The following is a 14438-nucleotide window of genomic DNA, read 5'->3' as shown; positions in this document are numbered from 1 at the left end:
ATTTTAACATAGAGATTTTTAAAGAGTTTTTCGATACATATGAAGGTCTTGATTCTTTTTTTTTTTTTTTTTTTTTAATCATGTGTGACGATATATATAAAAGTATTGGCCTTTTTTAAAGCAGGTACGTCCCACCAAACTACACTTTTACAAACATGAAGTTGCAGCTGTAATGTATGAACATACACGCAGAAGAGCGTATATAAACCCTGTGTAAGGACTTTCAGGTTGCAATTCTTCTCAAACTCCTGCTTCATTCCGGTGTACTGACATGATCTCAGTCCTAACCATGAGACTACCACACCATTGGATAACACACAGGCTCTGTACAGCTGACCCAATATTAGCGTAAGATTTGGACAGTCAGATTAACCTGCCTGGACCACCTGACCCACACTATATATTATTTTGGGTGTAGAACATAGATCAATAGCAGATTTGATAAATTTAGATTACAATAATCAATCAAAGACAGCCCTGTCATCTTGTGACGCTGGTCTTGTAGAGGCAAATAGCTTTAATTCATTTTGTGGTCATTTGGCGTTAAATTTTGTCCAACTTTTGCACTTTTCAACTAACTGACGTGCAGAAAAGCCAACTGCAGAGCAATAGCTTTATTCCAGGGTTAGTATCGCAGAATTACCTGAAAGACGAAATTCGGGGCGAAGAAGTTCTGTAAGACGCGGTTGTGCGCATGCGGGGGTCAGGGTTGACAGTCCCCACACAGTCGTGGAGGGAGTACAGATGCTAAGCTAACGGCAACCAGCGCAACTAGCTACATGTGGAGGGTAAAACGGGAGGCATCCCTGACCCTAACTCTGTCAAAATTTCTCCTTTTTACCCCAAACATCATCAAAGTTCAGCCTCATCCAAAATAAGGGATAATACCTGTTTACAATGAAAGGGTGAGTGTAAGCTTTTGGGTCACGAATAAGTAGCTTAGCACGAGTAAAGTTTTTCATGTTAATTTTTTTGCAAGGGAGGCGGGGAGGAGACGGCAACGCTAGCTAGCTAGCTTGCTAAGCTATTTTTATTTTGCTGTAGGACAAAATATACTAACGACAGCGCCGATAATTAAATGGTTTCGTGTCGGATATTCTCGTTAAGTTGAGCCGATGGTTGGCTCGTCTAGGGCGCTACCGAGCAAAGACAGCCAGTTAGCTGGTGATTGGAAGCTGAGTCAGTAAACCCAGTTCAGCTAAGCTAAACAGACAAACCCTGGATCTTAGATCATTTGTATTCTCGCGTCAAAAGCGACAGTAGCTCGGCTGATGTCCAGCTAAAGGGATGTGGCAGAGGCAGTAGGTTATGAGACTAGAAAGATAAACAGTTCGTGTATGTCGATCAACTGTGTCAGTAAGCGTAACGCCAACTCCTGAGTTTGTGGCAGCCTGCTCAGTGTAACTTGATCTGTCAAAGTAACGCACCAGCAGTGATGCACCACGTTCTTCTACACGTTTTCTGGCCAAAGAGTCAGTCCTCAGATGACCAGAGGAAGATTAACACTGAACTGAGTAAAATGTTCAGGTAGGATTTCACAGACTTTGCTGTCTGAAGCGTGGACGGATGCTGGCTCCGCACGTCTCCATGAACAACACACGTGACCACCAACTGTTTTTGGATGCGTATTCGTCCTAAAAATACCCCTCTCCTAAGCAAACTGGATTGTCGGGATTGGATCACTTGCTAAGACACAAACTGAAGTCTGTAGATTACAACATGCAATTCCTGAATATAGCAGGTCCGGTATCAACTTTTTATAATCTGATTGCGCACAGTTTCCACCTATTTTTGTAAACCTGGTTCATGACCAAATGTTGTGGAATAATTACGGCTGTACTAATGAAAATTTTAACCCTAACCCTCGTCAATTGATCCGAATTTATTAAGTATTTTCGCGAGTAACTGCAATTTGTGGAAGATGCCCATCACAAGTTCTTAATGTGCTACATGACTTCTTCAAATAGGTAATTCCGTCTGACAACAATCCAAAGGTTTTATGTTTACAATGAGATAGGACAACAAAAAGCAGCAAATCCTTACAATTCAGCAGATGCAGTTCACAATAATTAAACTACCTAAAAACCTGATCAGTTATGCATAGTTTGGTGTTGGCTAATCAAGTCTTTAAAATTCATCTTGTAATTTTAGTTTTTGAAATAATGCACTTTACACTGTTGGTTGATTTTTGAGGGGGAAATACAATTCAAGTACTCAACAGTGTTAGATTTTGTAGTCAACAAAACTCCAAGGGCTCTCCATTCAAAGTTGCTATTTAACGCCGTTTGAGCTTTGTCAGCTATTTGACCGTTTTGCTCTTGTTCCAGTAGCCGGATCGAGCTGGGGGATGTTACACCCCACAACATTAAGCAGCTGAAACGCCTGAACCAGGTCATCTTCCCCGTGAGCTACAATGACAAGTTTTACAAAGATGTACTGGAAGTGGGAGAGCTTGCAAAGCTAGGTAAGTGACACCACTTATGTAACTCCTGTAACTTGAAATAAATCATTTGTAAAGCTTAGATGTTTAAAATTGTGCCTTTCATTGTATGCATTATGAATCCAAATTAATATGTATTAAATGGAGGCGCAAAATTAGGGACACGCAAAAAAACAAACAAACAATAGGAGTCAGTTTTTAGTGCAGTTTAGGGGCCTGAACAACTACATGACTATGTATTTCCACAGTGAAAGGCAATACAATTATCATTGTCTCATTCACAGTGTTGTCATAGATTTTCCGGTCTGTTACTGGTGTTCCACAGTTACCACTTCTTTGTCTTGCAGCATACTTCAATGATATTGCAGTGGGTGCTGTGTGCTGCAGAGTGGACCACTCTCAGAACCAGAAGAGACTGTACATCATGACACTCGGCTGTCTAGCACCCTACCGTAGACTTGGAATTGGTAAGGAGCTCTAAAATTCTATAAGATGATGATGCGTGACATTGTTAGGATTTTTGTTTTTGTTTTTTTTCCACTTTCTTTCTCTAACTTATTCTTTGTGTTCCTTTCAGGTACGAAGATGCTGAATCATGTGCTAAACATCTGTGAAAAAGATGGCACTTTTGACAACATTTACCTGTGAGTATGTGAAGAGATTTGATTGTTAGTGTTTTGTCTTTTTTGACGTATTTGACACACATTTCTTGTGGGAAGATCATTTTAATGACTGATTGTTTCAGTTCAAATATAAACGTAAACCATTATATTCTGTGGTAACTGTTACTTTTCAGTTACTTTTGCAAATCCTCTCTTTAAACACTAATGATACCTTCTTCTTTTTTCCCTTAACCCTCCTAATAGTCATGTGCAGATCAGCAATGAGTCCGCCATTGACTTTTACCAGAAGTTTGGCTTTGAGATCATCGAAACAAAAAAGAATTACTACAAGAGGATAGAGCCTGCAGATGCCCACGTGTTGCAGAAGAGCCTGCGTAGCCCATGTGCACCCCCCACCGGAGAGCTTCAGAAGGCAGAGTAGGGGCACATCATTGAAAGAGCACAGATGTGCCCACCTCCACAGAAAAAGAACTGTGACAACTGCCCCAGGGTCAACACATTCAACACTTTCTTCAAAGGACGCTAAAAAGAGAAAACAAATTTAAAGTACAAAAATTGCTGCATTTATTTTGCAAAGGGGTCCCCTTTGAGTTTTGCATATTTTATTGCTCCCCTTTCCTCATACAGATAATTGACAATGACAAAAAGTACCTAGAGTTTCCTAGAGTGTCTCTATTGACAACATTGCCACAGAAAGTTTTAGACTTGGTGGAGGGGGAGGTTGTGGTGATTACAAATCATTCTGTTCATGTTTGAAAGGTTTTTATGCGGTTATTAAAGCTAATAGGGACATATCTATACTGTTGAGCAGAAGAAAACAGTTTGTTTGAAGCTGTAAAAGTGTTTGAAAGACCATCACTGACACACAAAATCCCAGCTGGTCAGCTGGGAGTGATGCTTTGAGATTTTGATGTGGAACAGTCAAAACTCTATTCCCTCACCACCTGAACCCTGGGATTCATGGGAATTGAGTCAGACCAGTTTGATGATATGTCTTGTCCAGAGGGGAAAAGTAAAACTGTATCCCATCGGTACAAGTGCAAGGAAGGCTGAATGGTTTTGAGGTGGTGGGAAGACATGATCACCACTCAATTTTTGAGTAACTTTACTTTCCAGCCTGTTAATTTAATTCCCCTTCAAATCTTTCTGTTATTCTTATTTTTTACATTGAGAGGACAAATGGTTCAGAGGTTCTCCTGGGCTTAAAAGTGAAGATGAAAACATTAAGGAATGAGAGTAACAAACAAAATATCATATTGAATGTGTTACTGGGAATGGCACTCCACAATGTCTTGTTTGTGGTGTTAGAATAATAGATTGGCTTTTTTGGGATTGGATTTGGGCATTATCTTCAGTGGTATAATGAAGGTTTGTGAGGATGTGTGTCTCTTGATGCATGGAAGTACTTTGAGATTTCTTACCTTTATCTCCCTTGGCACGTTGTGTAGCCACCTCAGAGAAATGGTCTTCTCAAACTTCCTGCGTCAGTCACATTCTGTTTCTGAACACACCTTCATTAGATTTGAGCCACAACTGACAGTTTTGAATAGTGTATCACCCAGAGGAAGCTCTGACCCTCCTGCATGCAAGGAGAGTTGTGGCCTCTCCATTGTATTATAAGCATGTTTCTCCTTTCTTTGAAGAATTTTATCTTTTCTGGAGCTCTATATTGTAAGACTTTTTAACGTCTAAATAAAGGAATTACTATTTGCAGTAAATGTAATGAGGTTGTGTTTTTCTTTAATTTTCATTGCAAATTATCTGCTAAATACACAGAAATGCGGTTTAAAATTATCACTACACTGGCAGAGGTGCAGCATAAATGTCTGGTTGCATTCGTCGTAAATTCATCCTCGGATGCCCTCTTGCACGTTGTGATTGGCTGAAACCTCCTATGTCTCGAATGCTATTGGCCATGATGTCATACAGAGCCCGCCCCTGTTTGCTCAAGTTAGGTGTACCCAGATTGTTTTGAGAGATGAGTTGAGTGGAATGCCTTGCTCGCTAACAGTTAGCATCGATATTCAAAGTTGTCGCAGACACAGACAGTCTCCAAAATGTCGAGACAAGAGGTTAGTGGAAATTATCCTTCATTGACAGCTATTAATCAGCAGGGACGTGAAGAAATACAGCATTAATTAGTATCATAATCATGTCGGTAACGGTAAGACAAGCTAGCCTTTAGCTCTCTAGCTAATAACTGAATAGATAATTGCTCAGGTTGCTAGTTTCTTGCTGGTTAAGAAACGGGATAATTATTTGGCTATCTCATACTGACTACAATGTAGACCAGAGTTTATTCATCGGAACTGTTTCTAATCTTTAAGCAGATTGTAATTACGTGGTAATATGCAGGTAAATGAGTTTAGGTTAGCTGTAAAGCTAGGTTAATCTAAAACTGCTTGTTAGCATCTAGTAGTTTTCAGTGTGTCCCTTAAAGGTTTTTTCCTGACAAACTCGTATCTAGAGCTGTTTCAGTTCGTATGACAACACGATTACAGTCTAGCTGCGTCTTAATCATTTCTCATTTGTACTCCACAGCTAGCTGGTGTCATCATACATCAGCCAACTTATTGATAATTCATACGTTGTCCGTATTGTGTTTTCATCGCAGGACGGACACAGAAGGGATTTAAGGTCCAGCTGTTAAATGTGTTGACTGGTACCTTATCATACAGGATGCCAGAGATGACTGAAACTCAGACACCCGGTCGTAAACCCAAGTAAGGATGTTTGACATATCTTCTATTGGTTGTTGCTTTAATCAGATTGTCAGTACAGACAGATGTAAATGTAATGCAAATCTGATTATTGTTATTTTTGCAGAAAGAAGAAAAACAAAGAATCTCACAATGCAGGTAAAATAGTACCTCCTGTGTGTGCTTTTACTCTGGTCATGCTGCTAGATTTAAGTGAATTTCTATGACTGGGCACCATTGGATTGTTATGTTATCCAGAATTGTATTCTCTTCTTTATGTAGTTGAGAGACACAGAAAAGAGAAGATTAATGCTGGGATTAACCGCATTGGTAATCTTCTGCCCTGCTCCCAGGCCCTTAAACAGGCAAGAGACACGTTGACATTAATTTTACTCCCTATCGGTAATGTTATGGTCAAATTAGTGTCTATATGTGGCATATTTTAACAAACAATCTTTATCATCCCTTTATCTGTAGAGTAAGAACATGATCTTGGACCAGGCTTTTCGCTACATCACTGAACTGAAGAAACAAAATGACGCAATGCTTCTGGAGGGAGGAGATAAAGTCCAAGGTGGAAGTTAACAATTTCACACCTTGTGCATATTTTTTTAAGTTACTCATAGTTAAAACATGCAGAAAGTGCAATTATATGGTATTTGTGCTTGATTATGTTTGCTTTGCTTTTGTTTTAGCTGAAGAGATCCGTCGGCTGCGACGTCAGCTGGATGAGCTACGAAAGGAGAGTGCTCACTACATTGAACTTCTGAAAGCCCATGACATTAACCTTCTAGAGGATCCCACTATTCACTGGAAGGGCAAGCAGCGCTGTGCCAAGGTGGCAAAAGTGACTCCTACTCACCAACTTCCAAAGGGGATTATTGTCTATTCCAATGGAAATGTGTTGTGCCCAGCAGGAAAGGAGGCCAGCCCAGGGAAACAACCTGCAGAAACATTAATTCTTCAGCCACAGTCTGAGGTTAGTGCCAGGGTAAGAGTTAATGGAGCCCTGCTGCAAGTTAACACCTCTTCTTCTACCCCTGCCCTTCTCCCTGGGTCAGCTGTAACACCCCATCAGTCAGCATCAGGCCTGAGAGTGGTAGAGCAGTGTGTGGTCGAGACACCAGCTGGAGCTCCCACCTTGCCACCGTCTGTGTCTTACATCACGCTCCAGATACCTACAGCTACTACAGCACTGCCTCAGCATCCTCAACCTCCAGCCCAGACCTTCACAATAGCAGCCACTTCAGCCTCACAGCCTGTCACTGAAAGTCCTGCTCCAACCGTGTCCACTGTCCCTAATTTTCCTCAAACTGTAACCAGAGCAACAGCCCCAGAGGTTTCCTCATGGGTCACACAGGACACTGCCATCAGAACTGTAAGTTATACTGCTGTCCCTAACAGCCAAGCCCTTCTTAGGGCAGGGGCAGCAGGAAGCACGCAGACCACCTGGACAACTCTGCAGATGGCAGGGAACACAGTACAGCCAGTTTGTCAAAGTCTCCCCATCCCAGAGGTCAGCAACACCACACAGGCTGTCCAACAGGTGACTATCTGTCCAATGAGCAACAAACCATCTGTTCAGCCCATACAAATACAGATGCATCCAAATGTCCCTGTACAGCGGGCGCCCATTACAGCCCACATTCAAGCGCAGCCTATTCAAAGATCACCCCAGTTACGGCCCGCAGTCCTGAACCAGACACAGACTCAGCCGGTCTTAGCCCCTCAAACTCAGTGTGCTGTTCTCCCCCAGTCAGCCATAGTACCCCAACCAGCTGTCGTAGCCCACCCTGCCATTGTATCGCAGCCTCAGTCCACTGTACTTCAACCAGCGTCATTGCTGCCCAATCCTCCATCAGCCCTCATCCCACAACCTCAGCCAGCGTTGGTCCCTCAACAACAGGCTACCATGCTGCCCCTTCTTCAGACCATGCAGGTGTTGCAGGTCAACCCAACGGGAGCAACAGCCTCGAGTGTAACAGCACCACAGAACACTAACAATCCAAGTGTGGTAATCCTGCAGCAGGCAGGTTCTTGCCCAACCCAATCAGTTGTGAGGGAAGAAATATCAAATCAGACACCTTGTCAGCATATTGTAATCATCCAGGCTCCCAATCAGACGGCACCAGCCCCTCAGAATCCCCAGATGGGCATGTTGCCTACTGCTGTGCCCTCTGCAGTTCCTGCAGTGTCTACTCAAATATCAACAACTAGCAGTTCAATGTCATCTTTACCAAATGTTGGGGGGAAGCAGCTGGTGCACATCCTTCCACGCCCTGTACAGCCCCAAATGAACCACCCTCTGCATGTTACTCAAGCATCATCTTCTCCAACGGTTCCTCCAGCCCCGCAGACTATCACTGTGAATGGCCAGGTGTTTGCCTTGCAACCCATGAAGACCTCTGACAAAGCGAGCTCCCAGGGTGGCCAGAGTACACTCCAGTTGGTTCAGCCCACCACCACTGAGGAGCCTACTACTAATGTGGCCCTCAACAGTTTAGGGGCCCTCAGCAGTCTTAACCAGAGCATCTCTCAGGGTCTTCCACTTACGATCTCTAGCCAAAACAATGGACAGCCTCTGGCTACTCCGTTATCAGTAGTCCAACAAAAGCAGCAGCAGCCTCCTGCTCCGGTGCCTGTCTCTGGAACCGCGCCTACTCTACCTGTCCGGCAGCTTCAGGTCCCTTGTTTGAACCCAGTTACTTCAGGGCTGGTGGTTAATGCCTCGAAGCCTTCAGGAAAGCGGCTTCGCACAACTTTGAATATAAAGAGAACAACAGCTAAAAAGACTAAACCTGTCAAGAAAAAACTGCTAAGTCAGGTGCAACCTGCTGTTGCTGTTTCAGCCATGTCCATGGGTGCTGCAGGAGACAGTCAGACAGTCACAGTATCTCAAGCTTTACAGAGCTCAACTGTAAAAATCACAGACACTCCCCAAAGATGTACTGCAGCTGTAACAGGTGCAGATAGCAGTGAAGCTATTGGAAATGTCAATTCTGAACAAAACACAAAGAAAACTATGGCCTGTAGTTCATCTAACGAGACAACTACATCCGGTCAATCCCATTTGCAGAGCAAAACTTCTGTCAGTGCATCTCAGAGTGAATGTATAGCAGCTACAGTAACAACGATGAATTCTGCATTGGTGAAGCCATCTATCAGTGCAGCTGTAGTAACTGAGAATAAACCAGGTTTATTTTCTGGCAACAGCTCACCTATAACCAAAGTTTTAGTTCCAGACATTAAACAACCAACCACCAGTACAACAACTAGCACAACGCAAAGTAAGCCATCTGCCACAACTCCTATTTCAAGACCGAGTAGATCTGTTGTCAGTTGTACAGTTGCCAGTGAGATTGGATACACTTCCACCTCCGTTTGTACAGCCTGTTTGACTCATGTTTGCACCAGTAGTATCACAACAACTGCACCAGTATCTTTAAATCAGACTTCCCAACCGACTTCAGTATGTCGCCCCCTGGGATCTAATACCCAAGCCTCTCTTCCCTGTATTAAATCCCAGCTTCAGCCCTCAGTTTCATCCTCTGTGGCACTAAGTGTGACTCTGTCATCACCTGCAGCAACCTTTTCTGCAACCCTCCCCTCTATTACAGCCCCACCTACAAGTTCAGAGTTTAGGAAAAGGGTTAGTACCAATAGAGGTCAAACACATCAGACTGACATAAACATGCCAAACCCCTCCTCCTGCCATCCCGCAGAGGTCAAACCAACCCAACCCCCTAGACGGGATAGAGAGTCTCAGGAAGAGAGACACTCCATAACAGCAGAGAAGGAGGGCTTGGTTCCAGCCACTTCTGACACTAGAAAGGACTTAAACCTATCTCAACAGGTGTACACCAACCTCGATGATCAAACTCTGGAACATCCTATGACTTCTACCAGGCAAACAGATTCCCCTATGTCTACAGGAGCAGGTGGAGGTAGAGGTTTCTCTGTGGCATCCATGCTTCCACAAGGCCATAATATTAGTGCATCATCTGGCTCCTTTGGAACGTTTACATTCACATCTGAGCAGGCAGAGATTTTGGCTTTGGCTATGCTAGAACAGGACAGTCCTGGGAGGAGGAATGGAGGTTGCTCAGGGGATAACACAACTTCAACTAACCCTAACAAAACCATATGGGAGCCACCAAAAACCCCACCAGTTTCCAGTAAAGAAAGAGGCTCAACTGGACAGCACACTAAAGTGACTAAGCCCATGGATACGATAACGGTTAAACCAACTGTCCAGGTTGCAGTCAGAGGACCAATTGGCGAAGGGTCTGTCGGTGGACCTAATGGAAACAGACATCCACAAAACATATCTTACTCCCAGTCCCAGTCTGTTTCCCAGGTGCAGTCTCAGAGCTCATCCCAGAGTGGCACAGTGGCTAGCCTCAGTGTTAATAACCTGATTAGACCCAGTTCAACTCAGCAACCGTACCCTGGTTCTCCCAGTCTTGCTGGCCAACAGGGCTCAGTTCCTTCGCCAGTTGGCACCTCAGCTCACATATCCCAACCCTCCAACAATGCCCTCTCACCCTGTTCAGGGGCAGCTCAGCAAAATGAATACACCCCCTTAAAGACTCCTTTCAGGGCTCAGGCTGGAGTTGGTATGGGAGAGCGACAAGTGAAGATCATCTCTAAGCGGCAGGCCCAGGAGGCAGTGATGCTAAACACTGGGAAACGACCCAAGCCTTGTCCTCCATCAGCTACCACTGTTAGCCATATGGATATAAAAGCACCAGATCACAGCCAGATGATGGTGGGACAGCTGCTGCCCACCTCCTCAACTGTCATGACAAGGATTAATTCAGAAAGTGGAGGGCCCCTCTTCTCCACAAACTCGTTCATGAGCCCAGTGACTCGTTCCACAGATGGCCACTGCCCTCCTCAAGGGCCTCCTGAGCAGAACCAGCCAGGGGTGCTTCATCTGCCCCAGGGTCATCCACAACATGCTGCAACTCAGTCTGGTCAGCATCTGGGAGGTAACCTCTACATGAAACAACAACAGCAGCAGCAGCAGCAGCAGCAGCAGGAGCAACAGAGACACCATCTCTATCATTTACAACACCACCTAACACAGTCCGACCCTGCACAGTGCCACTCTCTACACCAGAGGGCGCTGCAGCAACAACAACAAGAGCAGCAGCAACAGCATGTCCAGAAGAAGCGCGAACTTGTCAGAGGCAATCAGACAACTTCACCTGCTGGTCTACCACAGAAGCAGCATCATCTGGAAAAGACTGGAGTTCAGCAGCAACAACAGCACTCACATCAACAACAACAGCCACAGCATCAACAACACGCACAACAGTCCCAGCAGCATGCACAACAGTCCCACCAACAATCACAACCACATCAACAGCCAACGCAACACCAACAACCTCAGCACCAACAACACCAACAGCAGCCACATCAACAGCAGCCCCAGTCGCAACATCAACACCAACAGCAGCAGCAGCAGTTACAGCAACAGCAAAGTTCCCACTCACGGCACCAGCAGCATCTACAACAGCAGATCCAGCAGCAACAGCACTTTAGGCACCAGGAGAAGAGCTGTGAAGCCCAGGCAGCAGGATCCAGGGCCCACCACAGCAACCACCTGGCTCAGCAAGAACATCTCAAGGTTGGTAGTGTGACATGGTGCTAGGATTTAGTTTGGAAATGGTCCGAGAGCTTGTCTTTGTTCTTATTGTTAGTTTTGATAATTAAGAAATAAGAGACTATAAGCTAAATGTCATCAATCAGTTATTATTACATTTCTAGTTATTATTACTAAATGTTAACTAAATAGATGTTCAACAGAAAAAAAAAATAAAAAACACATTGTTATTTTTGTCCTGGGCATCACAGCACCCCCAAAAAATCATCAAAATTGTATGGTTGTAATTAATTTCACCACTTGTTAGTATTTTTAATTTGTACTGTCTCTTAATATCTGGAAAATATGGGGAAAGCATATTTTGTTACTGCAGCTGCACAGATATCTGACAGTCAGGTGACTGATATTTTCTCTCCCTCAGCCTGGTCAGGACCATAACGCTATGCAGAGGATGATGAGCTCTAGGACACTGGAGCAACAGCTCATCTCTCCTTCCAGCAACCCCGTGTCCAGGTCATCTGATCTGGCCTGCACTCCGTCACGCCAGGAACGTCATCGTGTTTCCAATTACTCAGCAGAGGCACTCATTGGTAAAAGCTCCACTAGTGGTGAACAACAGCAGCGTATGGGTCTTCACCTTCAGTCTGGCCATGGTGCAACACAGGAGCAGCCAGACCTCCGTGGTTACCTGGATACATCACGAGGGAAGGCCAACATTGCACACAACCCACAGAACCGTCTGCCTTCGGATCATCCAGGGCCTGCCGATGTTCAGCGAGTCTCAGAATGTCCACCCTTTAAGGCCATGGTTGGAGGTGGAGGAGGAGCACATCAGCTCAGCGGTTTCGAGGTTCAGGTGTCTCGTGGGAGTGATATGGCACCTAAGTCGGTGCCTCCATCTCAGAGGAACCCTCAGGGGCAGCAGCAGGGGGGGTTCAGGATGAATGTTGGCCCTCCAGCAGATGGCAGAAACCGGGGAGGCTACAGTGGAACTCATCCTGGTTCACAAGGAGTGCAGGTTGGACCGGCATTGTCCCGGGAGCAAGAAGGTTGTCACCAGAGTTTCATGCAAAGCCTCCTTTCCCCACATCTCCCTGAGCAGAGCAACCACCAGCGAGCAGTGCAGTGCTGTCCCCCAGTCAGCATGGAGTACAGTTGTGTTCCAGGAAGCTCTTCAGGGGACATACAGGCCAAGGCCTCCAGCCCCAGTGTGCCCCAGACACAGAAGGCTCCAGCTATGCGCCTTGGAGAGGGCAACAAGGGCCATATTTCTCAGGTCAGCGGTAATATGCATGGAGGTCCAGGTGTCCGAGCAGGCCTCCCCCACCCTCCAACCCCGCATAGCACCTCTGAGCCAGGCCGGTCCTCAGCCCCCTCCCGACCACTCACTGCTGTTAGCCACCACACTCGCCATGTCACACGCGACACTCAGCCATCCAAGCTGAGACCTGGGGACCGACCTCGATCAGGTGCTCTTAGACCAAGCAACCCCTTTGAGCCTGAGGGCCACTTACCTCTGCCCTCTGGAGGCGGGGTACTGCTCAGCCGACCTCAATCTGGAGGAGAAGCGCGGCGCAGCACAATTGTTCGTTTTATGGCAGATAGTGCTCAGGTTCCTAGCGACAACAACCTGGTTCCTGAGCAACATTTAACTCAAAATTTTGGTTTCCCCTTTATTCCTGAAGGAGGAATGAATCCTCCTCCCATCAATGCTAATTCCACATTTATCCCTCCAGTCAGCCAGCCCAACACCTCCCGTACACCCTCCCTTCTGCCTGTGGAGCCCCAGAACACTTTACCCTCCTTCTATCCTTCCTACTCTCCAGCAGCCCACCCCAGTCTTCCCAGTGATGTCACACTCCAATATTTTCCCAACCAAATGTTTACTAGCCCAAGTGCCGACAAAGGCAGCGCGCCTCCACTCAACAACCGTTTCGGCTCTATCCTTTCCCCACCTCGGCCTGTGGGTTTTGGCCAGGCCAGCTTCCCCTTGCTCCCGGATATGCCCCCAATGCCCATTGCCAACTCATCTGGAATCACCCCTCACATATCCAACTTCAGTTTGACTTCTCTGTTCCCTGAGATTGCCACTGGCATGCCGACTGACGGCTCAGCCATGCCCATGTCTCCACTGCTGTCTCTATCCAACACATCGTCGGCTGACTCTAACAAGCAGCCTAATCGCCCTGCCCACAACATCAGCCACATTTTGGGCCACGATGGCAGCTCTGCTGTGTGACGAGAGCTACTGCTGCATGCTCATGAATTTTTTTGGTGAGACATTTTATGCTTTTCAATTTTCAATACACCATGTGGTGGGGAGTCACCAGATGAACAATGTGTAGGTTGATATGACACATCACGCCATCGAGTGGTGGCTTTTGTCTTCACATTTTGAACCTCAAATGTGTTTCCTTTGGCATATGTATATTATCAGTTACAATTTGTAATATTTCAAAATTTATTTTGGGAACATGGATGTGTGGTCCTTTTAAATTTCTTTGTTCAAAGTGTTGGTTAAACCAACAGGTTTGGTAGTAAAACAAAATCAAATTTAGGTTTAGAACTTGAATTTTGGGTCATTAAGAAACCTGCACAGTTACCTACCAATGTAATTTACTAACTTATATCAGGTTGTATTGTACAAATTTTCTTTCCAAGAGCTATTTTGTAAATACCAATGTTTCATATCAGAATTGTTAGAGTATGTATTTGTAAATACAAAATTGTTTAATAAAGTTTATAAGAAGAACTTTGTATTTCCTCTCAGCTGTAGAATTGTGTATGTTTCTGTTATACTCGTTTAGGAGGCACATGGGTCCGATTATACATTTTTACTGTCTGCACAATGCAGACAGTAAAAATGTATAACAGGAATATTTTAAAGCTGATCATTGCAAAATCACACAGGTAATTATTTCACTTAAAAATCTAGAAAATCAGTCATCAATGGGTTGAAGTCAGCCTTCATTTCAATTTGTTTTAACTACTCTCCTAAAGGGTAATGGGTTATGTGCAGACTTGCATTGCATTAAAAGAAAGAATAGACGCACTTTACAGTGCTCAAT

General features: G+C 45.0%; 2 protein-coding genes across 3 annotated transcripts; both read left to right on the top strand.

Moving 5' to 3' along the window:
- Positions 1-727: 727 nt before the first annotated feature.
- naa50 (N-alpha-acetyltransferase 50, NatE catalytic subunit) lies at positions 728-4775 on the top strand. 2 transcript variants are annotated; one of them, XM_029529248.1, is made up of 5 exons: positions 728-905; positions 2331-2464; positions 2788-2907; positions 3018-3084; positions 3307-4775. In XM_029529248.1, exons 1-5 carry the CDS (start codon positions 898-900, stop codon positions 3482-3484), a joined length of 507 nt encoding a protein of 168 aa, XP_029385108.1. In that variant the 5' UTR covers positions 728-897; the 3' UTR covers positions 3485-4775. The 2 variants fall into 2 exon arrangements, with proteins under 2 accessions (XP_029385108.1, XP_029385107.1); XM_029529247.1 differs by having other exon boundaries at positions 2328-2464.
- A 255-nt stretch (positions 4776-5030) lies between these two features.
- usf3 (upstream transcription factor family member 3) lies at positions 5031-14121 on the top strand. Its single transcript, XM_029529543.1, has 7 exons — positions 5031-5135; positions 5678-5786; positions 5890-5921; positions 6045-6127; positions 6240-6336; positions 6458-11394; positions 11792-14121. The coding sequence occupies exons 2-7, from the start codon at positions 5743-5745 to the stop codon at positions 13607-13609; spliced, it is 7011 nt and encodes a 2336-aa protein (XP_029385403.1). The 5' UTR covers positions 5031-5135; positions 5678-5742; the 3' UTR covers positions 13610-14121.
- Positions 14122-14438: the final 317 nt, after the last annotated feature.

The sequence above is a fragment of the Echeneis naucrates genome, chromosome 20 (genome assembly GCF_900963305.1).
Source record: "Echeneis naucrates chromosome 20, fEcheNa1.1, whole genome shotgun sequence".
Classification (NCBI taxonomy): Eukaryota; Metazoa; Chordata; class Actinopteri; order Carangiformes; family Echeneidae; genus Echeneis; species Echeneis naucrates.
The sequence above is the reverse complement of the archived record's forward strand: the minus strand, read 5'-3'. Positions and strand labels throughout refer to the sequence as shown.